Raw genomic sequence first — 25,597 nt, forward strand, 5'->3', positions numbered from 1 at the left:
ACCTTTCACTCACCAGTCCTGAACTGCGTTGAAGGAGTCCTGGTTGGTGATGTCATACATGAGCAGGAAGCCCATGGCTCCTCTGTAGTAGGCTGTGGTGATGGTACGGTAGCGTTCCTGTCCTGCTGTGTCCTGTGGGGAACATGATGGATGGTCATTCTTTACAGGTTGGGGAACATGTTAAATTGTGTGGTATTTTGTGAGACCAGAAAGGGGCAATATTGACTAAGGCCTACAGACTTGAGATGCTAGAGGTGAATGTGTGTGTATATGCTTGTAAATATTCAGCAGGTCTAGGAAAGACTACAATTATTCTTTTTTTTTTTAAACATACAAAATGGATATTTGACATAAATAAACATACTTCTGTGATAGGACAATTTAAAGTACAAGGCACTATCAGCCTAAACCTTCCCACCCAAAGCCACTGTCAACTTCAGACTATTTCAAATTAAAGTGTCAGATACATGATTAAACAAAGAGTAACATCTACATTTGTCATGTCCATCAACATAACTTATTGTCAAACAACAAACCCTGGCCCACTATGAAAAACCCAGTAAGAACAAAAAGAACATGGAGAGCGTCAGACGTCGATAACAGCTCTCTGGTGCCGCAGAGCTGTAGAGACCTGTTTATCAGAAACATCTTTCAATTAAGTAGAGGTTGAGTGTGATGTCAGAGCTGTAGAGACCTGTTTATCAGAAACATCTTTCAATTAAGTAGAGGTTGAGTGTGATGTCAGAGCTGTAGAGACCTGTTTATCAGAAACATCTTTCAATTAAGTAGAGGTTGAGTGTGATGTCAGAGCTGTAGAGACCTGTTTACTTAATTGAAAGATGTTTCTGATAAACAGGTCTCTATAGCTCTGACATCACACTCAACCTCTACTTAATTGAAAGATGTTTCTGATAAACAGGTCTCTACAGCTCTGACATCACACTCAACCTCTACTTAATTGAAAGATGTTTCTGATAGAGGTTGAGTGTGATGTCAGGGCTGTAGAGACCTGTTTATCAGAAACATATTTCAATTAAGTACAGGTTGAGTGTGATGTCAGAGTTGCTTCCCTAGAAAAGGTTAACATGAAAAAAATTGTCAAGCAGGTGAGGGGATTAAATTGGCATGGCAACGATCTTTGGCCATCGCTTGGTAACCTGGCCTGGGTCCCTCATTTGCATTGGAGGACTTTACATCACTGAATAGTGGGGTGGGTGTTTTATGAATGTTTCATTAGGGCTAATAGTGTGCAGGGTAGTCAGCCCGAACAAACTGCCACCGATTTAGAGATTGCAAGAAATAGAGCTGTTCTTAACTTGGAGCAGTTGCCGGGCTAGAGAGACAAGTACTCTGTAAGTGTGTGAGGCGGTGTATCCGCAGCGGTGTACTTCTGTTAAATGACCTTACCCAGAAGGAGAGTCTGCGTCATCTCAAGGTCATTTTTGTTTCATTTATGAATGAAAGATACCAGATGCATATCTTACCTGATCTGTGCAGACATGATCAAATATTTAGCAGGGTAATGGAACTTACAGTAGCACTAACTAAATACACTGTCCCCATGGCTCACACTGTCTCCACAACTATCTATACACCAAGTAAAGAAAATACTGTCCAAAAGCATATGCATGTTGACAATGAGTGTAAAATGGTTGGGGGTCAGAGCCATTGATGTCACTAGGACCCTTCTCAGCATGCGTCACCTGGTCCTGCCGCCCACACAAAGCGGGGCACACTCTAAGCCCTGGGCTTTGTGGTTCTGACACCAGGTGTGTCATTGTGCAGTTAACATATTGCCATGTGGTGTATCCTCCTAGAATAAACAGTATGGCTCAGGTTGAGAAGGTAGAACCATAATGATACTATAGAAGGCTTTAAATTAAACTCATTTTTAAAACCATGATAAAAACATTATTTCAAGCCTTTCATGCCACACACAAGGAGGAAAGCTTGCAGCAGAGTGGACAGGGCACCACCTGTACACTCTTCATAGAGTGGCGAGGCTCAGAGGGTTTGAGTGAAAACAGGACACTGCGGATTAAACGCCCCTGGCCATTCCACATAGGGTTGTTCATTAACTGTACACTTGCTCTCGAAGCCAGGGCTCATTTATTGGACATGGTTGCTACTTCCACACCTCCAGTGTATGAGGCAAACTGAGGAGGGTTTTATTCTTCTCTGATTTGAAACTCACTGGATGCTCATCGGATGGCATTCAGTGATCCCAGCCACCACTGACGACATTAAGCCAGATCACGTGTCCTCGGTGGAAACCAGCTTGGTTTTGGTGTGTACATTGGTGTGGACATGGTTGCTGCTGATTCATCTTGATTCAATACAATATAGGATGTTTGTCTTGCTTAATCATATGTTTAAACAGCATTCACTGTATGTGGAAATAGTTTGCTTTGAAACACTTTCAGACGTCAGGGGACTAGGCTACATAGAAATAAATTGTAAAAATCTGGTAGCCCTGTAATTCAAGTATTTCCACAGAAAGCTGATATTTTTCCCCCCACTAATTGGTCTTTTGACCAATCAGTTCAGCTCTGAAAAAGATCTGATGTGAAGATCTGATGTGGTTGGTCAAAAGACCAATAAGTGGAAAATGGATCAGAATTGGTCTGCCTGTCCAAACACAGCCTTGGTCTCTAGAGCATGTGGTGCAAGCAGCAGCAACACATTGCAGTAGCTTGAGATGAGAAACCAAGTTTTCAGCAAAACATACGAGAGACAGAGGGTAAAATCATTGGTGGAAAAAATACTCAATTGTCATACTTGAGTAAAAGCAAAGATACCTTAATAGAAAATGACTGAAGTGAAAGTCACCCAGTAAAATACTACTTAAGTCTTAAAGCGTCTGGTTTTAAATGTACTTAATTACAGTGGTGGAAAAATTACTAAATTGTCATACTTAAGTAAAGGTAAAAAATGACATGCTATAAATCTAATTCCTTATATTAAGCAAACCCGATGGCATGATTTACGGAAAGCCAGGGGCACACTCCAACACTCAGACATCTTTTAAAAATGCAGTATTTGTGTTTAGTGAGTCCACCAGAGTCCACTATATTGATAGGTGTGTGAATTGGACCATATTGTTGTCCTGACTGAGCATTCAAAATGTAATGTATACTTTTGGGTGTCAAGGAAAGTGTATGGGAGTAAAAAGTACATGTTTTCTTTAGGAATAAAATGGAGTAAAATGTGTCTAATATTAATTGTAAAGTACCCCCAAACAACGACTTAAGTAGTACTTCAAAGTATTTTTACACCACTGTGTAAAATGCAAGGGCCTTGCAGATGAACGTTGGTGATTGACCCACTATAGAATTATCAGCCATCTGTCAGAAAAACTAAATTCAATAGCAAAGGATTTGGCCTATGGATTTATATTCTGGTTTAATACAGAAGACAACTGTCCTCTTTTGATGATGTGTATGAGAGTCTACTATGATGGCACAAAGGTGGCAATCATGTTGTAGAGACCATAGCCTTATGCATTTTGTCCCACATGCCAGCTAACTCACCCATATCTGTAGCTTTATCCTTTTCTCATTGCGGAAGACGGTCTTGACCTTGAAGTCTATGCCCACAGTGGAGACAAAGGCTGAGCTGAAGGAGTCATCAGCATAGCGGAACAGGAAGCTGGTCTTCCCCACACTGCTGTTGCCAATGATCAGCAGCTTGAACATGTAGTCAAAGTTCTGGTCAGCCGCATCCTTCTGGGCAGGCTGCTGCTGAAGGCGAGAGTCATTCACTGACGCCATCTAGAAGGGAAGGCAGAGGTGAGAGGTGATACTACAGCTCAGGGTGAATTAAACACCAAATCATCAGGTTAGAGGCTCGTAAGTAAGCATTTCACTGTAAGGTCTGTAAGGTCTACACCTGTTGTGACATAACATTTGATATGAGTCTTTGAATTTCATACCAACAGTTGGTAGGTAAAATCAACAGGCCAGGCCCAGTCCCCTAAATTGTTATGATCCAGTAATGAAAGGTTGCGGGGAGTTTTCAAAACCCGCTCGTCATAGCTATTATGACTCAGTCACTTGCAGGCTGCAGCATCTGCCACTGGGTATCACGTTGCACACGATAAAGACCTTTTAGTGTCTGTCACTCGTTCCTAAAAGTGGGTGTAATGACTGCAAGGAATGGGTGTGAAAGGAGAGTCCATGGTCTCCCCCTCGTCCTCAGCTGATCAATCAGGGCTGCACACCACAGCTTCCCTCTGATGAGGACTGTCTCCTTGGAGACCAGTCCAGAACATAACCGCCAGGCCCATTAATGGGCCAGGCCAGCTAGCTCAGCATGGCCATCTTAAGAAGTAGTGATATTTAACAACAAAGGGGAACGTAGAGGATGGTCCACAGACACTGTTGTGGGGCAAAGAAAATCTGTTGTTGAAGCTGTATCGCTATGATTCCATGTTTGTGCCTACAGAGATTATAGGGGTGTGAGAGTGGGTCACTGCCCCTTACTTTTAACATGGGGGATGAGCTGTGCGGTAAATGTGTTAAATAAGGCAAATGCATGATGTACAGGCCAAAAGGATTTTGTAAAGATTCTGTGCAAAAGGCAGGTCTGTACTATAATCAATCCCCTATCACATGGCACCAATCAAACTTTCATCTGACCATTGCTTTGTGGGTCTGAAGTCATTGGATCATAGGTCCCACACTGTGTGTACAAAGAATATGTGGGAAACGCATTGGATCAAATGTTGTTTTCCTCTCAGAACAAAAGCCTGCTAAATTCTGGTCACATCATGCACATTTACACTGGCTCAAGAAGTCTTAAGGCAAAATAATATTTGGGGAAACAGTTTTTCTACCCTAAATCTGTGACAACTGTTGTGCTGCTGAGGCAATGAGTAGCCTACAATATCCAATATCACTCAATTCAATATCCAATAATAACATTATATAATCCATCCCAATGCTGCAGTCATACTGTCCAAATGATTCTAAGATATTAGAGACCAAAGTTACTGAATGATGAAGTGTTGAGAAACACATGGCCAAAACTCTTTGTGGACAAGTAGCATTAGATGACTTTGACCAGTGGGTGATGAATTTAATACTGGCATGCCACACCATCTGCCACAATAATCGGGTACATCTCTGACGGGACAGATTTTACATCACAGAACAGGCCTCCACTTAGTAGAGTTGAAATGGGAGTTGTTTTTTATGCACTGGAGAAGCATTAGTTCTGTAAAACAAAGAGAGGCCATTATGGTGAATAGGCCTAGTATGGTCTCTCAGCTGGCACTGTTTGGAAATTAACTCTTGGTTGGCAGCTGTATGTTCCCTATAAAAGAATGGTCGTAAACACAGTGAAGAAAGTAGGTTAGTAAAATGTAGTGGTTTCAGTATACCTGGACAAGCTCAAATTAATAGCACAATAAGTAGGCCTATACTTTTGTGTCAACTCACTCACTCTACCCATAATATTGAAAGTTGTCAAGTGTCTATTCTCCATCTCTATAAGCCCTTGATCATGACTCTGTTTCATTACATTACACATACGTTATTGGACAAAGGCATCTTCTGTATGGGGGAGTTTTGTTAAGAGCCCTGATGCTCAATCTGAACATTAACAAGCTCTGTTTTGGAAGCATAAGGGCCTTATCTTTCATATCAGTGAGAAATCATTTAAAAAGGTTGAATTGATACACCTTGATAGGGTTAGTGTCAGTGGAGGACGACTCATAATAATGGCTGGGAAAGGAGTGAATGGCATCAAACACATGGAATCTATGTGTTTGTATTTTAACCATTCCACTCCAGCCATTAGCACGAGCCTGTCCTCCCCAATTAAGGTACCACCAACCTCCTGTGGTTCGTGTTCCCACAAGGCCATATCTCCATGTTACAGAGCTTGTTTACTGAAGATAAGAGGCGACCACCTGTGCTAATTAGCTATGGAGCGTGTTCTGAACACCTGTGTGTAAGCGTAACTCGGGAGGTATAGTTTTGTTAGATGGAGGCACCCATAGCTGTATAGATCTGTGCATTTTTTTGTTGTTGAATGATTCTTTCTCGTTCATGCAAAGGCCACATAGCAAGCGATGACTTGACGTTTCAAAACGTTGAAACACAGCGTCGGGATTTTAGTTCACATGAGGTAGTCGTGGATGAAGCTAACGGCTGAAATCTGCAGGGAGAAGGCAAATGCCGCCTAGTGTGACAGCCATATCACTATATGATATAGAACTGACAAAGTAGACCCTATACAGAGAATGGGGGTGAAGAAAATCCATCGGTACTTCAAATCGCACCAGGTGCTCGAGCCTCGAGGATTAATTGGCGATGGCTCGAAAACCTGTTGTTACATTATAGAACCATGTAAAACTAAGTCCAGTGTACATTACATTGAGTTAAGTAAACGAGAATACAATGCCCTGCAAAGTATTTTCATTTGGACATGAAGGAAGCTGGACAAAGGCGCAGAAATATTGACCAAACTTTTTCCAACCACTTACCTAATCTATGGAAACGGAATTTCTTTGACTTTAACCTTCAATGTTATTTCCTTTCAAGTGTAGAGTGAAAGTTCCCTAGGGTCTTCAACAACCTGAATTCTCTTTCCGCCCACCGCTTTCTGCCTCACCGTTTTCCTCTGAGCGTTTGCGGAATAGAACAGGCAGCTCCCGGATCTCGTTTGTGTACAAAGGAGCACCCTTCGAGAGCGCAGCAGTCAGTGAGTGGCCACCTCACACGCCAGTATTCACACAGCTATAATCTCTCACACACTTCCAGAGAGCAAATTTCCTGTACTTTATGATCCCTCACTCAGCTCTAGCCTGTTTCGAAATAAGAGCTTTCACAAATCAAGGCAGCATATACAGTATGTTTGTGTTTGACTGATGTTAATGTGTATTAAATTGTTGAATAAAATAGGGAATATTCTCAGCTGGGTTAGTCTTCTGATCTGAACTTCGGAGATGCTCTGCAGTCTGCCAACCTCATCATTTATTAAGTATAACTCAACAGTTGATAATGCAGAGTTGCAGATCATTAGAAATACACTAATGAGATCACTGGGTTTAGATTCTAAAATGTTGTGTAAGTTAATATTTTCGTGCAGATACGGTAGGTCAACTTTGGAAAAGCATCCACCAGTTAATAAATCAGAATTATTTCCATGAGTGAATAAGTGCACATCCTTGACACTCCCTGGTGTTTTAGACCAGGGTTTCCCAAACTTGGTCCTAGGGCCCCTTTAGGTGCACGTTTTGGTTTTTGCCCAAGCACTACACGGCAGATTCAAATAATCAAAGCCACCAACCTCCTGTGGTTAGTGCTAGGGCAAAAAATAAAACGTGCACTGAGTTTTGGAAATCTTGTTTTAGACACTTGCTCATAGGCACTACTTAGGAATTCCAGAAATCAGCAGTGTGTGAAATGTTTTTTTTACTACTGCACATGGAGTACTTTGTTTTCTAGTTCACACGGCTTACTTCCAGCAGCACCATATCCACCATACCAACACCACCAGTTTGTGGCTCATTGACCTGCTGTGGTATCTGGGTAATGTAACATGGGGAGTGAATGAGTTTGGTTGTGGTGTACCTGTATATCTGTAGATAATTGTCTCTTTTCCTTTTTTTGAAAAGTAAACAGTGTTAGTTCACTCCAAGAGAAACTCCAGAATTGGTGGCCTGCTTTACCTCTAATTACATAGGGAGAGATTTCTCTTGAAATCTCACCTAGTCAGAGAGTAGGTGAATTTGTGCTGCTGGAGTTCATAGAATGCCATTTCCTGGTGCCATTTTAAGCCTGTCTGACAAGGCTCCAGAGGAAGTCTTTCCTTCTGATCCAAGAGGAGTGGCCCAGACTGCTGAGAGACATACAGTATAGGCATGATAAGAAATCTAAACAATATTTCCTATGACACTGTCACTCTCCCTGTACTTTCCATACCAAACGGTTTCATCATGATGATCTACCACTGTAAACTAACTATTCAAAATCTCAACATTGTAGTTTGACATTAACACTAATAAAGATACATACATGCATACAGCTAAAACAACCAGACTAATACATCACAATATGTAGGATGTAGAAGCCTTTTCACTCACTCTGAAACACCATTACAGTTTTGGGTTCTGTCCAGTTATCCATTAGTGATATTTTAACTTTATTAAGACATCCTCCCTCTCCTCCCAGGCTTGCCAGCAAAGCACTGGTCGGTCCATTTATTCAAAGCTGTTTTTTTTTTTTTTACATGATGTCCATCACAATAATGAAGTTAGAACCAGCCTGTTCAAGAGGTGGGCACCAACTGTGTGGTCTGGTCTCAATATGTTGCATGTTATTTACCCTGTATTGCACCTGATTTTCTAAAGAAAATGCTCAAACTGTTGGAGAGTGCATTTCCTGATTCCATCAAGGGTAACAACACAACTTTATTTTTTCTTGTTTCAACATCAAAGATGACTTAACATTATTGGTGCTATTGAATTCATTATTTGTAGGAATTTACATAACCCTGAGCTAAATGTTATATTGTTAAAAAATATCTGCCTAATGATTGTAAAAAAAAAAATGTTTTGCAGACAGTACCCTCTAGTGGAAGTCACAAGCAATACAATGTCCCATCATTTCATAACAGTCCAGAATCTTGTGCTTTTCAAAAAATATATAAAAATGTATCTACAAGTTCTGTGTAAGTGTTAAACCTCCGTTTTTAAACGTTATCAGGATCACTGCACATTCTACTTCAGCTCCACCCTTAAGTACATCAATGTAAAATGAACAATAACTGTAGGGAAATCAAAAAGAGGATCACTAACATTAACATTTGTATTATTATTTTTTTAATTATGTACTTCTGAAAAATATAAATCGATCTTTATTACATTCATCCTTTCCCGGTTTGACAAGGGAAAGACCAAAAATACTTTGAAATCCTTTGACATTGTGTGCTATGTTTTCTATTGACAGGTGTAACAATTAGATTAAAAAGGCACATTTAAAAAATATGGTTAAGCGTCATGTTTGGGGGCCGTATGCATCAAGTGTCTCATTAGAAGTGCTGAACTAAGATCAGGCCCATATGTAATATGCCTAAAGCTGCATTTACACAGGCAGCCAATTCTGATATTTTTTTCCACTAATTGGTCATTTGACCAATCACATCAGATCTTTTCAGATTTTTTCCAGAGCTGATCTGATTGTTCAGATCAGCAACCTATGTAATATTATTTATTGTGATTCAAAAATCTTACATCAACACTCCTACTCTGAGACACTTGATACATACATCCCCTCACTGAAAGACAATATGAAAACCTGTCACCAAACACCACATATACACAATCTCTAAATGGTGTGTAAATTGAGAGCTGTGTACACTATGTTGGTGGTTGTGCAGATAAACCCAATCAGGTTGCATAGGTTGGACAGGCCATGATAGTGGCCAAAGGTACTCTTGTAGGCCTTGTACTTGGGGTCCTGCTCCCTGAGTTTGGTGTAGGCTTCCCTCTGGCTCCCTATCCCTATTTGGTTCCCCAGGCCATGCTCCTGCTCCACCTCCCGCAGCTTGAACATGACCTCTGTGGCAGACGGGCCAAACCACTGTGCGTTTAGACCTGCCATGATGACTGCCAAAAAGTACAGGGCCATCTATAGGGGAAGAACAATTTTTATTCAGAATTGTCGATGACATAGGTGACATCTATAATGTAGATACAACCATTATCTAAATCGGAAATAATCTTTACATTTTGATTGCGCAATCTGTAACACTTCACCAGTACAGATTGAATCCTGCCCTAAATTACAAAATAGAATGTGATATGACCTGCAGGCTTTCATGCCAATCCAGCAGCTCTCTGGGGTGGTAGACTGCATACACAGCAAGGCTGACAAAGTTGCTGCCCAGTAGGCAATAGAAATAGACAGGGAACAGCTTGCTTTGCACCAGCCCAAAGGTGTGCAGTGTTACCTGCTTCACCAGTGCAAAACCTGTGCATGGGAAAAGGGATAATATAAGTGAGAGAAATGGGGAGAGACATACTGTGCCTCAAATTCTTAATCTTGGCTTCTTTTGATATGCCACTTCGAGTGTTAGCAAAACCCTACAATCTAACAGATTTCCTCTGCTCATCCCCTATCGATCCCAATATCATCACCTGCTATAAAGGAGACCCACAACTGCATTCCCCATGTGAAGGACAGCACCAGCAGGTGCAGCACTTTCACCAAATCTGTAGGCTCCCCTTCTGTGACCATGGTATTAATCTGGGGGACAAAAATAGAAAAAGTCCCAGATAAATGTTAGCAAGCAAACCAGATAAATGAATACGTTTCATTACAGCATTGGGGACATACAACCAAAAAACCCATCCGACCCAATACCACTCTAATTCAACAAAGACCTTTTGAAACCCCTTAAAACAGCATAATTTGATGACTGGAAAGTGGTCCGTCTACACGCGCAAGCTTGATTAGCATGCAAGTGATAGTGGCTTCGAAAGATAAGAGTTCTGACCTGTTTACTAAGACTAATACTTCAAAGTTGGATAGCTAGCTATCTAGCTAACAAATTCTAAAAAGTATACTGTTGAGGAATAAATACTTAATTCAAAATCACATTTTGGGAATTGGAAACCATGAGTGGAATGGCATTTGTCAGATAAACTACAAATCTCGCTAGCACAACTCAACTGACGTTAGCCAGCTAACGTTATAGTAACTCGCTAGTTAGGTGAGTTACATAACTGCGCGCATGTAGTGTTGCAGTGCATTCCAAAGAGAGGAAAGTGGCTTCTTACTTGTTGTCTTCTTTTTTCCTTAATAACTACCTGGATGTTGTATGTTGACTGAAGGGAAACACTCTTTTCGCAACTCCCGTTGATCGAACACTAGAACAACACTTCCTCTCTCAAATGTCAATTTCCATTAACCACGCCCCCCAAGCAATATCTACAAATCACATTATTACAGAATGAATATTACGTTAAATTATAACCCACAAACCAATCATCAATGAGATGGAACGTATCCCCGCCTTGTCATTGTGACACAGTTTTTATCCACCCACTTACAATTTACTTAGCTCAGGTCAGTTGACATGGACGACAAAAGGGCCTTGGTGAGTTGAAAACACATTTGGCACTCACTGTCATACAGTACCAAAATAGTTTGTTAGAATGATTTTTAATACAATGTCGATTGTTGTTTCAGTGTGAACCACCGCCCCTTCCTGCTGAAGGTGTGTAAGTGTTATTGTGTCAATGTGATCATCAGAAACTAACATAACTTGACAATGCCTGGTGTAATACTGCATGGTCATTGTTCACTTACTTTCTTGAGTTGTCTTCTAGTAGCAGTAGGTGAATCTCATGAGTCTCTCCGAGATGTGGAAAGAATTAGGTCAGAGGTTGAAACACAAGCCAAGGTGACTAACTGCTTCCTGTAGAATGTAGTATTTTTCCCATATTCACGATTATCTACTGTTTTCTTTGATGGCTTGTATTGGTTACTGTTTTATTCAGGGAATATTGTTTCAATTAATATTTGTCGTTTTGTAGACTATTGAGTCCCTGTGCAAAACTCTGTTCATGCATGAGGCAGAGAGAACCCAGAATATCAATACCATGGCAGTCCTTCAATGTAAGGGAGGACACAACACAATCACGCCTGAAACACACCTGACTCTTGATTCCCTGATTATTATTCTTTTTTGAATGCATGGGTTACTCTTTACTTGAGTTGAACCCTCTGTCATAAGGGATAAATAACACTGTCATAACAATGACTTAAAGATGACAAACTGTCCTCCTGTCCTTATTCCTCCAGCCGAGGTGCACCATTTGGCTGCACATGTTGCCGCCCAGCACCTTGAGGAGCGTTTTGAGGGCCTACGCTGTGAGGTCTCCACTGAGCTCCACTACCTGCGCAGTCTCTCCCACTCTCCCTGCTCCTGTCCTACTCTCCAAGCCTCCTGCTCCAGCACTCACCCCTCAGACATCCAGAGGCAGGCTGCCATCAACCACATCTCTCAGGAACTCTACCACAGGTAGATCTGGATAAGGCAGTCTGGAGTGTGGTGTGGTGGGGATAGTTTGGTGAACTAGACTTGCATGATGATAAGTAGAATTTAGCTCAGTGGGATAATGCAGTAATAACATGTAATTCCCTCTCCATATTTTTCTGTGTATGTTGTCTGTTTCTTCAGTCGAAGAGTCCTGTGGGAGCAGATTGCTGAGCTAAGGGAGGAAGTCCACAACATTCATGGCCTGCTTAGCAAGTTTGATTTTATGTTTTTCAGAACAAGACCCTCTTCCATGATGTTGTTGTAATGGAGGCTTTTTATAAACCTTACTCAAGTTTTCCTTTCCTTTTTAGAAAAACTAAGAGATGAAACTATGCACAGATTGACAGAGAAATACTGCAAAGATATGGTATTTCAGAGCTCACATTTCTCTCCCCCAAATCACTTTGACCTGAATGATTTCACTCATCAAACAAATGATACAAACTTTACACTTGAAACAATCTTCTGAACTGTACTTGGGCTATAATGATTTGGACTGCTGAAGCTTATCTCATGTTATGTGACATGTTCTGGAATATGTGTCTATCTGTCTCCATTTTCAGTGCTGGGGAGGATGATTGACAGCTATCAGATGAAGGACGACACTCTCAAACTGCAGAGGCCTCAGGACATGCTCAGGTCAAATGCAAGGTGAAAGCTCTGGGGTGAGGTTAGAGTAGACGAGCATGGCAAGCAATCTGACAGACTGCTATTACTAAAGGAATTATGATGATGCATCCTTATAACAAGTGTTCTCCCCTAGGTCAGATGTTTCTGAGTTACAGAATAAGTTTCAGACTATAACAATATCGAAAGGCAAGGCTCCCAATAAAACGGGTAAGATATCTGGTAATTAACTATCTGTTGATCTACAAAAGATGCAGCATTTGCATTGAAATACAAAGTGTATTTTTCTGTTTGCTGAGATCAGTTTTTATTGATAGATCAGTTTTTATTGCTGTGTGCATGGTCTCTTGCATCGCATACTAGGCCGAACGGAACGAATAGGACAGAGGGTTATGCCAGCCAATTCAGGTTCAGATGAAAGGCAAAGGGGAACATGTGCCAAAGGAATGACACCAAAGATCAAAGAGGAAATCAATGTGTCTGCCAGGTAAATGAAAGCACATAAATAACATTCTTTGCTGTTTCTCATCTATTATTCATGTTATCATCTAATTAATAAGCACACTTAAATTGATGTATATATTATAAGGGTAACCACATTAGAAGTGAATTCTTCATTTTGCCTCTGTTGCAGAAGGAAATAAAGTTCATGGCTGGAATCCTCTATCTACCTTTTGCCCTACCTTGTCTCACACTGTCTTCTTTATGACAGCAAAATAAAATACAATTTGGTCTACACTGACAATTGTTTTCTGTTTGAGCTTTGTGCATTCAACACATTTCTTTATCAATAATTCAGGTTGTTTTTTTAATCAATAATTATGTACTGTAGACTATTAAACACAGGAGGTTGGTGGCACCTTCATTGGGGAGGACAGGCTCATAGTAATGCTCATAGTAATGGCTGGAACAGAATAAATGAAATGGTAAACTCATTAATACATTATTTCCATGTGTTTGATACCTTTCAATTTATTCCATTCCAGCCATTATAATGAGCCGTCCTCCCCTCAGCAGCCTCCTGTGGTAGACTACATAATCAATGTATATATTTTAATTATTTTGGGATTGTATCAAAGAGGTTTATAAATTCTGAGAGGCGGGTTGATAATTTGTTTGACCAATGACAACCCTAAAAAGCGCCTTAATCTTCCAATCGGATGAAAGAGTTCAGAATAATTTCCGGATACAATTTCTATTTGTTAGCGTCATTACTTGGGTCATTTATCTGGTAAGAAAATGCTTAATCCAGCGTGCTTTATTATATGGCTAACATGCAAACAACTAAATTATACATCCAGCACGATTTTAAATTACATGTGTGATTCTCCTATTTTTTTAAAAATTGTGCATAGCTAGCATATTACAAATCCAGCGTTAGTTAGCTAACACAAGCTAACTTTGTTTTCCTCGCGCTCTAACGTTACTAGCTAATACTCTAGCTGCCTCTTCAGAAATCATCCCAAAATAAACGGTTCATGCAATTAACAATATTGTTGGAAATGGACTTGTAGAATTTGCAGGACATTTTGTATAAAATGCAGTATTGTTGAGCTCCTATTTTATAGCTGCAAGCTAATAATAAAAAAGTCTGTGCGCGATGGCGGGGAACTAGCTACTACACGCTTGTGTAGTGTGAACATGGCTCCAACAAGAGAATAGTAACGTTAATCATCGACATCTGACTTTTTTAAATGATCGAAAATAAAATATAATTTGAATTTATGTGGAAAATACGGTTAAACATGTGTTTGTTTACACACGCGTGATGTATTAGCTCGCACATGCGTACTAGCAGATGGTCTATAGCGGCAGAATATTGATGCATTTATAACATCTCGTAAATTTGCAAATAGGGGCATAGGACTGGGGAAAATAAATTTCAACGCACCTCCAACTCGTAATTACTAATGGGAAACTTGTCTTTCATCCCTTTGCTCCAATTTGCTGGACTGCCCATATGATGAACTCTTGTCTCTGACATCAACTACTAAGGCCAATACCTCGATAACAGCAATTTCAGCAGTTAAATTCAACAACAAAACATGATTTATAAAAGTGTTATTTTAACACTAATATGTCTATGAGCATGAAAGCTGTGCTTTTTCGTTCATGGTTGACAGCTTATTTGCCATTAACTAGCAATCGACATTCTCAACGAGTTCAAAGCACATGAACCCACACATCTCGTTGTTCCCAGTTTACAAGTAGTATTTTCCGAAATTACGAGATGAACGCAGCATATGACTCCTTGCCCAAAATCAAATGAATATCAGCACCATACACAAGATATAATATATGCTAGCTAACACGATTGACCTAATTATTGAATTTGACAGTCAACAGAACTTGTTTTGTAAACTCAGAAAAATGTAGCTATTGTATTTTACAGATTATACATCGAGAATGGGACGCCGAAAGTCAAAGAGGAAGCCACCTCCCAAAAAGAAACTGACGGGTAACTTGGACACCCAATTCACCTGTCCCTTTTGTAACCACGAGAAGTCCTGTGATGTCAAAATGTAAGTTCACTTGGTTGTGTTGAACAGTATATGGTCTGGCTGTAAAATATTATCACTGATTACATGTTGATACATATCCTAACACCCTATCCAAATGCACATTTTCTTTTCTATTTTCAGGGAACGCACTCGAAACACAGGAATAATATCGTGCACCGTCTGCTTGGAAGAATTCCAGACTCCCATTACATGTATCCTTTCAATTCTTTGATTGGATCACTGTATTCACTTATTTACACACCATATAGCTCACAGATTGGCTTGTGCATTTGTAAAAAAAAAAGAAAAAAAAGCTATTTCTTTACAACTGTACCTCCCAAATGAACTTTTCCTTGACATTTGTCTCCAGATCTTTCAGAACCAGTGGATGTTTACAGTGATTGGATAGATGCTTGCGAAGCAGCCAATCAGTAGCAGTGGTCCCCCTGACTATTCCTGTCTGACCTCACTCCTCATTCCCTATGATGGGTCACATATCTCTGGCTGGGCCAGGGCTTTGTCAAGTAGTGAATGTGGAGAACAAACAAAGACATAACACATCTGTGAATTCTTCAGTGTCTACACACTAATGGATTTGATATGAAGAAAGATACACTTCCTGTCCTCCCTCTCTGTGGCAGGGTGGGATGGGGTAGGGCAATGAAATGTCCCAATGGTCCTGATCTTTGAGAATCCCACTAAGTTTCAAACCAACTCATAATTTGTTATGTTTTATAGACAAGCCTGTTGGTGGATATGTCTTTAGACTTTCCCAAGCTGCCATGTCCCCCTTTACTGGAGCAAGTAGATTTCATTTGTAAAAATTTAAGAAGGGTGATTCTGTAGTTTTTATTTTGTTTGATGTCATGATTTTTATTTCAATTACATTTTTTTTGTACGGGAATGACTTGATCAATAAACACCAATGTAATTCGCACCTAACTGCATCTGTCACATACCGCTGAAATGGTTAAAATATGTAGAACAAATATGAATGACAAATAATCTGATATGGCCTGGTGGCAAGTTTTGCACTCACAACCCAAATTAAATAATTGTAATTTTGATGTGATTTATTGTATTGCAGCTAATTTCATTGTAAGTGAAAGCCAAATAAATCCAAGATTATCGGAATACTGAACAATTGATAGTCTGAACAACATTGACACACATTTTAGACCAGAGGGTAATATTGCCAATTGTATTTTGGCTAGGCACTGTTGGCTCTCATTCTAAACTAAAAATATTTTCTTAATGCACAACTGACTTCGTATATAGCTATTGGACATGTGACGATACAGAATAAGTTAGGTGCTTTGATAAAAGACACCTCTTGTGGTGCATATGACTTTTACCTTAAATCTGTGGAATGTAGTTTTTCTCCCCAAATGTTAAAGGGATTTCAAAACACTAGATGGCACACTAATGTAGGGGAAAAAAATGCAACATGGCCTTCAGATTATTATGAGCTCAGCATCAAACGACATTCCTTTTAAAGTATTAAGCCATCAAAGGTTTGGCAAATCATCACTATAAATTCCAGAGGTCAGAACCTCAGGAGGGACTCTATTTTATGTAGCTTTATCTCCAATACCTCCTATTTAAAAACATATCACAATACCACCCAGTAACCGATATCAAGACCTTTCAAATTTAGCTTATAGGGATAGTTCACCCAAATTAAAAAATAACATTATTTTCCTTCCTGTAAGAAGTCTATGGACAAGGTATAACCAGTCCATGCTTTGTACATGAGCATGCAAGGCATAGAGATGTGTTCTGTGGAACGTTCCAGGTGCAACACAGGAAGTGTCTGATCTTGAACAAACCTCTTAGCAAGCAAACAAGCCAGCTTTTCAAAGGTTTGGTCAAGAATGCACAGTTTAATGTTTAAACCATTAGCAGCTGTGTTAGGCTACATTATCCCGAGCATAAATATGTTGCAGACTTAAGTTATTCATTTGCGATTGCTGGTACAAGGTGATTACTTAATGAATCCACAGAATGACTGTCACATCTTGCAGTGCTCAAAATCACATTACATTCAAGATCTGCGGTGGGTACCCCATATCATGTAGTAGTTTGTGATACAGGGTCTGATGTATTGAGCTATGACTAAGGGGATGTTAATTAGACCGTTATCTCGTGTATATGTTATGGCTCTCAATGACCTGGCTTGTCCGCATTTCTTCTAGTCAAAGTATTCTATCCATGTGCATATTCAACAAGGTGATGCAAAGTGCAAATAGCGCAGCAATATATTAAAGCTGTGTGCCATGGAGACTATAGGGGGATTATAACTTGTCTCATGCAAACTGGCCTATATGACATCCACATTAACATAGCTGACACAATGGCTAAAATTTAATCTGCATTGTTTACCACTAATGAAGTATGCGAGACGTGTTGAATACTGCTTATAATACTAAAAATATTCAAATCTATTGGCTTTTCACGATGCCTTTAGGGGCTCACATTAATTCAAGTATCAGGTTTGAGAACCCTACTACTGATCTTCTAATGATTTAAAGAATACTAGAAAAAACATTCCATCTGTGGTATAGAATGGCTGGTTGGCAGTCCTGTGACCTAGAGCAGGGATGTCAGCGCAGTGCAGAGGTGCATACACAGGCAAAGTCATAAGGAATACATCTGATCAACGTTTCTAGTCCATGTCCCTGTGTCCTGGAAGACTCATTCTGATTCTGTGGGCTCCGAGTCATCCAGAGGGATTGAATCCCAGAGCGGACTCCTGTTCCTCAGGGGTTAAGACTAACAGCAACATGTCTTTCCATTCAAGGAACTTTTCCCTGTATTCTCAATGTTTAAGCTTGATGGGTATCTACAACTGAAAATCTAAATTTTTATAAACTATAAAAGATCTATAAATAAAAAATGACATAACATTAAGATTGATTAAGGAATGGGTCTCTTGACATTATTATTATTTTTAGTATTTATTTTCACCGTATTTGAATAGAAAAATCTCCATTGCAAAGGGAGAGAGGGGTGTGGGCCACAACATTAAATTGATTTAAAATAACAAGGTCAAAGAGATTGAACCAGGCATAAATCCCCTCAAAGGACAATTTTTTTTTGAATGGTTGATCACAAAAAAAAACAGCAAGGGATGAGGATAATGAAAACAGTAACAGTTTGGATGGTCTTGCTGGTGGAGAGGGGTTCTTGAGAGGAGGGGACTGGGGGTTATACTGTTCTCTTTAGTCATAGTACATAGTACCGTCAAACTCAGCCCTCTCCCCATTGTTGACGAATTCATCAGGGTTGGAGCAGTACTTGTTGTCGTAGACCTGCCGAGGGAGGCCATATGTGGTCATGCCTTGTTGGGACGCCATCTTGTTGGTGCCCATCTGCAGTGAGACGGTGGAGGTGTCGCATTCCTCCAAGCCCAGACTCTTGTCATAGATGTGTCTCCTGGTGCCAGGGGCCGTCATGCCAGACTGAGAGAGGAAGAAAAGCAGGGGAGGATTAGATATAGGCTACAAAGTGTAATATTTTATATCATATTAATTGCTTTCATGATAGGCAGAGAGAGGGAAAACTCCCAAGATGTGCAGAATGTTAGTCAATTCTATCTCTACCAGAGAATATCTATTTGTGAAATCAAATGGCGCCCCACCTGGTTGGCACCCTTATTGGTGCCCATCTGGAGGCTGATGGTGGACTGGTCCAGAGGGTTCTCCATTCCCCCCCTCGGGTCGTACAGGTGACGCCGCGTGCCATAAGATGTCATGCCCTTCTGGCTGGCAAGTTTGTTGGTACCCATCTGGACAGACAGGCAAAAGTAGTGCACTGGTTATGCCAGAATTATAATACCATTAAGCCAATCCTTTCGGCCAAACTAAAAACAAATGAAGGTATGTTATAACATGCTGCTACTACTACTTATATTACACCTGTAATAACAGTGATATCTTAGTGTATAAGGTGTATATGATACAAAGACTGTTCTGACCTGCAGGCCGATGACATTGCGCCCTTCCTTCAGCATGTCTGGGGCGAAACGGCGCTGGTGTGCTGTTGCATACTTCACTCCCATGTCATGCTTGGAGTGGAAACCTTTGGACTGGGCCTGGTGAAAGAGGGGAAGGTTAGAAAAAGTTATGGATCCTCACGTGAAGTAGAAGTAGGTTTCTTACAATCCACTGACAATACTTTCTACATACAGTACAGTACAATGTACTGAGATTCCTCTATGGGTTTCCACTCACAATTCCAGCCAGCGTGATGAGCGTGCTCTGGACCTGGGTGTAGTTGGTATTCTCAAACAGGTCGTTGGCCTCAAACAGATCGTATGGCTTCATACCATAAACTGTGATGGCTCGGACAAAATTGCCAATGTTTTCCAGCTGGGCAATGAAAAGGAAGAAGAATTAGCCAAGAGCAAATGGTCCACTGATGTAAAAGCAAGAATACAAACAAAGAGGACACCAGTTACTGAGTTATTTGTTATTTTTATATTGTCATATCTTTAAATAATCATTCTATTTGAGACTCAGGACTTCAGAATGATCAGCTGTGTGGGGTTTTCTTCAAAGCCCTACTCACCAGTTGGATAATCTTTTTCTCTTTTATTCCTGACAAAGGGACCACCACATGTGAGTGCATTGATTCTTAGTAACATTGTATGTCATGGATGATTCTTTGGAAGTGCCTCAACAAACACTTAAAAGTGCTGTTTTCTTTTTGAATATCATATAAAGAGATCTGAAGACGCACGCTGAGATATGCCTCATTAAACAACGTAGCTGCAGCTTGGAATGTAAATAAATAAACACTATGCCAAGCAAAAGACTACCTATCTGGTTACATATTTTAGCGAGTTCAGTGGATGAAAGGTATGGAGTGGAAAAAACGACTGACTCTTGGCATGCTTATGCTGCTCAATACTAAGCAAAGTATCTATAATAACTATAGCCTACTGCACGTCATGATGGGCAGGATGTTATATAATAATACAAAAACAATCATTCTGTCTCAGAACAAGCTTACCTGATGCCAGTTTTGCGGGGAAGTGTTAATCTTTCTCACAGATCCTGGCTGAAGTGTGTTGATAAGTCTACACACAAGGAAAGAGAAAGCCCAGAACAACAGTCAAAATACTGTTCTGACTTTGAGTGGCCCAGTCATCATTAACAGTGGGGAAATGAATGAGACTGAACGATATTGGAAGCAACAGAAAGTAATATGGTGATATGACACACAATATGCTCTGCCATTCTGCATGACATTCTGCACGGCCACAGTACTGAGGAGAGTATCGCTCACTCACTCGCACAAGATGACCCCATCCTTTAGGTTCTCCATGAAAGGATCAGCGATCTTCTTGCCTGTTACATCCTGGATCCACAGCCTCAGCTCCTCCTCCTTCTGGGGGTCATACTTCTGGGCCAACTGAAGAGGCATTCGGAAAGTTTTCAGACCCCTTCACTTTTTCCACATTTTGTTACATTTCAGCCTTATTCTAAAAATGATTAAGTTATTATTTTTCCTCTACACACAATACCCCATAATGACAAAGCGAAAACAACGCATTGAAGGGGTCTGAATACTTTCCGGATGCACTATAAATGTGTTGGATTTGACTTCATCCTAACATCTGCAAACACTCAGGTTAATGTCTTGTAACTGTCAGTTCTGCGTGATGAATGATCTTGTGACAGGTGCTTGGCTACCTGAAAAATACAAATGATCTTACAACAAACTGTAACTATAGTTAAAGAGTCATAGAACTATGATATTCATCAGAGCTATTATCCCTCCTTCCCCTTTTTCCTTTCTCATCTTGTAACAGAGGGATAACATTCCTCTCCACTTTCCTTTGAAAGCCTACCCATTGTAATAAAACCTAAAGATGAAGATTAGAGTTAAAAAAAACAACAGGAAGAAAATGAAAAATGGCCAAGGGACATTCCTGCATGGAGAAACACTGATTCTCCGCTTCCTTGTATTTCCCTATTGGCACAAACGCATCCCCCTAATACCAGAACTTCTATGGTGGGTCTGTAGCCCCCCTCTCGCTCTGCGCTCTCTCCTTTTCTGAATGTTCTGCTCACTCACAGACTGGGAGAGGGCTTGTGAGACCAGGAGCCAACACAAACAGGTATTTCAAAGCAGCAGGGTTTGCGTAGCTTCCAGTCCATCACACCAAACTTGGGAGAAACAGCTCTCCCTATTACTCCTCCCTGTGCTCCCTCTCTCCCTCTGGGTTTTCCGGAATCTGTCCTTTTACAGTGAGGCGCTCTACTCAGGCAAACCACATCTGATAATGAGATGCCAAGACCTGCAGACAGCACTTGCATCCAGCCAAGGTATTTTGGTCAGAGTTTCATTTAACTGTGTCAGGAGGTCAGGAATGTAATCAGAACTGGTTCATTTATTTAAAAATGTATAAGTCTTTGATGCCAAAATTGGCACCTATCCATTGATTCTATCAGTGTTTTTCATGTATGAAATCAGTGGAGAGAATATACATTAAATCAGTGTAGGTCATGGCATAAGGAATAAAATGGTTTAAGTTGATACAAACGGGTTAAAGTAAGACGGAACGGTCCAGTATGGAGTACTGGCAAAATAAAGAGTGGGTTTACGTCACACCGGTAAAACATAAACCTATCACAATAATTAAAACAGATTTCAAGAAAACTGTAGGCTATCACACTATTTATCATACCGCATGTCATTCGCATGAAAAATGAGCGAATAGACTTAAAAACTTGTGGAATACGCTCCAAAACGCAGTGGTTCAACAACAACACTGACATTTTGCGGCAGAGATGAGAGGCCAAGACCGAGATGCGCGCGGACAGCAGTGTACACATCAATTCAGGTTACAAGACCTAATGGCCTAATGAAGGACAATCACCGAATGTCATTCAGAACACTTTTTGGTGTTTTGTAAATGATGTATCTTTTCATTTATCAAAAGGCACTGCTATCTGGATGCCGGAATTATTTTAGCATGTTGTAGCATTATAGTTGGAATAGTAACTGAAGTCTGGACACTGACTGTAGGCCTCACATGTCGCCTATTATAATGTTAACTCCTGCAGAATGAAGTGTTCCTCACAGTAAAATTATAGACCAAATGCTAATTTTGTCTCGGGAACAGGAGTGAAGAAATACGATTTATTTATTTCAGCATCTTGAGAGAATGAGATTGAGGCTTTTAGGGACCTGTTGTGTAGCCTTAAAGTGCACTTTTCTTCAGCTACATAAAACTGACAGTACTTCATTTTCAGCCACATTAAATATGCATCCAAGACTAACTGAAATACTATCAGAAACATGTTGGATCGTTTTCACAGCTTTTCATTTCCTTTAAACCGGTCAAACAGATGTCATTTGGAAATCTCCCTGGTCCCTAAACGTCCTCGCTCCGTGAGAGAAGCAGAAATTAAAGAGAAACTTTAACTATGTCACCTATACGGAACAAAGACTTAAACGCAACATGCAACAATATCAAAGATTTTACTGAGTTACAGTTCATAGAAAGAAATCAGTCAATTGAAATAAATTCATTCACATGACTAGGTAGGGGCGCCGGGGTTGGCATAGGCCCACCAACTCGGGAGCCAGGTCCACCCACTGGTGAGTCAGGCCCAGCCAATCAGAATGAGTTCTTCCCCACAAAAGGGCTTTATTACAGACAGGAATACTCCTCAGCACCCCCACTCCCCCTCCTCAGACGATCATGCAGGTGAAGAAGGTGGATGTGGAGGTCCTGGGCTGGCATGGTTACATGTGGTCTGCGGTTGTGAGGCCAGTTGGACATACTGCCAAATTCTCTAAAACAACGTTGTAGGCGGCTTATAGTCAAGAAATGAACATTAAAATTGTCTGGCAACTGCTCTGTTAGACATTCCTGCAGTCGGCATGCCAACTGCATGCTCCCTCAAGACATCTAAGACATCTGCAACATTGTGTTATATGACAAAACTGCTAGTGGCATTTTATTGTCCCCAGCACAAGGTGCACCTGTGTAATGATCATGTGGTTTAATCAGCTTCTTGATATGCCACACCTGGCAAAGGGGAAATGCTCACTAACAGGGATGCAAACACATTTGTGCACAACATTTTAGAGAAATAAGCTTTTAGTGCACATGGAACATTTCGGGGATCTTTTATTTCAACTCATGGAAAATGGGACCAACACTTTACATGTCACGTCTATATTTTTGTTCAGTATAGATTGTAGATGATGCACTGATCATTCTATTGATTTATTCCATCATTAGCAAGTCTTCTAGTATTCTAGATGAGCATCAAGTCAAGTAATGAAAGAAGAGGAGCTGTAAGGATCTAATTACAGACAAGTTGACTAACAAATGTAACAAAATATAAAGCAGAAATATATCTAAATATAGCTTAAAAACTATTCCCGCACCCCGGTTGTTCAGACGTCCCTGAGTAACTTGCGCAGGTAGCCTACATTAGCCTTTTGAAATAATTGATTGACACTCAGATGAAAACACATGACAGGTCATGTTTATGCCACATTAAAAGGTAGGCTAGTACATTTTAAAAGTTAAAGGACAAATCTTTACTATTAGGCCTGTAGAGATCCTATTAAATTAATAGGGATTCTATATGTAATTCTATGATTAGGCCCATATAGACTTTCTTTAAGTGTGTACACACATAGGAGGTCCCTGTACCGGGAATACATTACATTTACTTTCACCCCTGGATACAAACAATCATGTTGAAGGTTGACATTCCAGTGAATCCATAAGGCTTTGTTCTGTCTGCCTCAACAGTGTTTTGTCATTCCCCACTGGAGTGTAAATTGTTTACAGAGACACTTGCTCAGGTTGTAAGACAGAGCTCAGGGACACCTTAAAAGGAGGTTTAGGTCTCTGGAGCCTATCCACTGTCATCGGATGTCATGCCATATATATATATATATATATATATATACTGACTGATACACTATTGAATATGACCTATTTCTATACTACAGCACTAATGACCATGGTGGCCAAGTATAAGGAAATGTTTGTTTGAAGAGTGCCCCTATGAAAGTATGGACAGGAAACCACTATGTATGCAGGAACCAGGGCTCTTCCAACACGATAACGTTGATGATAGGATAGCAAATTCAGTTGCAATGGCCGACATGGAGTTGGGAGTTTGGAATATCCTGGGATAGTTATTTGATCCCATTGGCAGAGTCATGCTGTGTCCAAGCTGAACATGGGTTGTCAGCAGTTATGACACACGCACACACATATTGTGCATCCCTGTCATTGCACTGTCACTGAAAATACAATCTCTCCCAAACATCAGTGGATGTTGATTGCACAGTCGCCTACATGGTAGGCCTACAGTAGCTGGTCCATAGACTCTTGATGACTCATTTAATTCTCGCCTAGACTTTAATCTGAAGTTCAAACAATAACAAAGCGGACAAACGCCACTGATTTGGTAAAATAGCTTAGGGATGGGTCTGTAGAAATGTAACCACTGATGGGTTCTGATGATGGGGTAAGAACAACGAACTAAGCTAATGAAGGATTTATAAGTCATATTCTTCAAGAATCAATGGGTATCACGAATTTAAAAGTCCAAAATGAATATAGCGATCACAGATTGACCCTTTAAAAATATATATACATACTGGTAGCCTTCTAGAGACACCTTGAAATCAGGCCTTGTGGGCTCATCTGGGAGTAATTATGTCATTGTGCTCTGTGACAGACAGGTGAGGTGATATCACCTGTAATCTAAACGACCCAGTTCGAAGTTATGAATCAGAGACAATTGGTTTGGATGCCCTGACATATTAAACGATAAAGTAAACTGTCAGAATGGTAGGCTGCCATTTATCAGTATAGACCTAGGCCCTAGACCTAATGATTAATCCATGATCACCATTGACAGTCCAATTTGACGGTCCAAAAAGCCTATTCGACAAAATCTCTTAACAGAAAGCAAAAATATTTTATTGGCCCTCGATATATCATTGGTTTCCCTACAACTAATAAATCTGAGAAGATGCACGTAGTGACAACAAGATATGCGAGCGTCAAGTGCGCACCTTCCTGAGCGCGAGCATTCTCTTGGCCCACTGATGTCAATTACGCAAAGACCCCATTATTTTCATTTCAATTAAAAGGAAAGCTACATGACATGCGAGATACATACCTTACTTTTGACCTCAGCAGAAAGTCCGAAGGATGGTCCACCTTTGAAATTCTTTGACATAGTTATCTTTGATTATTCACAGAGGAGATTTAAAAATGGTGAAATACACCCCTCTATCCTGGCACGAGAAAACCCACAGCAAAGTCCTCTTTCTCCCTGGACTCCAATGGATATGACAGACCCGCGGATTCAGATTCTGTAACGTTCTTGCTCGCTCTGGTGAGGCTGTGGACCACTTTGCAACACTTT

The 25,597-nt window shown here is 40.4% G+C and overlaps 5 protein-coding genes and 1 long non-coding RNA gene across 9 annotated transcripts in view; 2 read left to right on the forward strand and 4 right to left on the reverse strand.

Moving 5' to 3' along the window:
• The window catches only part of LOC115170569 (ras-related protein Rab-3D), a 9,329-nt gene extending 2,702 nt beyond the window's left edge, over positions 1-6,627 (reverse strand). Inside the window, exons 1-3 of the mRNA XM_029726834.1 lie at positions 6,488-6,627; positions 3,531-3,770; positions 14-132 (exon numbers count right to left, since the gene is read on the reverse strand). Coding sequence (XP_029582694.1) covers positions 14-132; positions 3,531-3,770 — 359 coding nt within the window. The 5' untranslated portion in view covers positions 6,488-6,627. The remainder of the gene's footprint in view (positions 1-13; positions 133-3,530; positions 3,771-6,487) is intronic.
• swsap1 (SWIM-type zinc finger 7 associated protein 1) overlaps positions 1-13,423 on the forward strand; it is a 26,179-nt gene extending 12,756 nt beyond the window's left edge. Inside the window, exons 1-10 of one of the 4 annotated variants that reach the window (XM_029726827.1) lie at positions 11,024-11,106; positions 11,199-11,226; positions 11,339-11,412; positions 11,546-11,627; positions 11,814-12,033; positions 12,193-12,260; positions 12,363-12,702; positions 12,815-12,888; positions 13,042-13,165; positions 13,313-13,423. In XM_029726827.1, the coding sequence (XP_029582687.1) occupies positions 11,086-11,106; positions 11,199-11,226; positions 11,339-11,412; positions 11,546-11,627; positions 11,814-12,033; positions 12,193-12,260; positions 12,363-12,520 (651 nt within the window). In that variant the 5' untranslated portion in view covers positions 11,024-11,085 and the 3' untranslated portion in view covers positions 12,521-12,702; positions 12,815-12,888; positions 13,042-13,165; positions 13,313-13,423. Of the gene's footprint in view, positions 1-6,653; positions 6,706-11,023; positions 11,413-11,545; positions 11,628-11,813; positions 12,034-12,192; positions 12,261-12,362; positions 13,166-13,312 lie in introns of those variants that run through there. The other 3 variants (XM_029726828.1, XR_003871055.1, XM_029726826.1) reach the window with 3 other exon arrangements.
• On the reverse strand, positions 316-816 carry LOC115170579 (uncharacterized). Its single transcript, XR_003871058.1, has 2 exons — positions 695-816; positions 316-631 (listed from the first exon to the last, which is right to left on the reverse strand). It is a non-coding gene; the product is annotated as an uncharacterized LOC115170579 (long non-coding RNA).
• Positions 8,805-10,894, reverse strand: tmem205 (transmembrane protein 205). The gene is made up of 4 exons (XM_029726839.1): positions 10,787-10,894; positions 10,145-10,253; positions 9,814-9,977; positions 8,805-9,635 (listed from the first exon to the last, which is right to left on the reverse strand). Exons 2-4 carry the CDS (start codon positions 10,242-10,244, stop codon positions 9,333-9,335), a joined length of 567 nt encoding a protein of 188 aa, XP_029582699.1. The 5' UTR covers positions 10,245-10,253; positions 10,787-10,894; the 3' UTR covers positions 8,805-9,332.
• A 393-nt stretch (positions 13,424-13,816) lies between the features above and the next one.
• On the forward strand, positions 13,817-16,116 carry elof1 (elongation factor 1). Its single transcript, XM_029726846.1, has 4 exons — positions 13,817-13,909; positions 15,071-15,200; positions 15,321-15,391; positions 15,550-16,116. Exons 2-4 carry the CDS (start codon positions 15,085-15,087, stop codon positions 15,612-15,614), a joined length of 252 nt encoding a protein of 83 aa, XP_029582706.1. The 5' UTR covers positions 13,817-13,909; positions 15,071-15,084; the 3' UTR covers positions 15,615-16,116.
• Positions 16,117-16,237: 121 nt separating this feature from the next.
• LOC115170563 (calponin-1) lies at positions 16,238-25,597 on the reverse strand. The gene is made up of 7 exons (XM_029726823.1): positions 25,349-25,597; positions 20,473-20,594; positions 20,193-20,259; positions 19,412-19,549; positions 19,156-19,272; positions 18,820-18,966; positions 16,238-18,640 (listed from the first exon to the last, which is right to left on the reverse strand). The coding sequence occupies exons 1-7, from the start codon at positions 25,406-25,408 to the stop codon at positions 18,401-18,403; spliced, it is 891 nt and encodes a 296-aa protein (XP_029582683.1). The 5' UTR covers positions 25,409-25,597; the 3' UTR covers positions 16,238-18,400.

The sequence above is a fragment of the Salmo trutta genome, chromosome 32 (genome assembly GCF_901001165.1).
Source record: "Salmo trutta chromosome 32, fSalTru1.1, whole genome shotgun sequence".
Lineage (NCBI taxonomy): Eukaryota > Metazoa > Chordata > Actinopteri > Salmoniformes > Salmonidae > Salmo > Salmo trutta.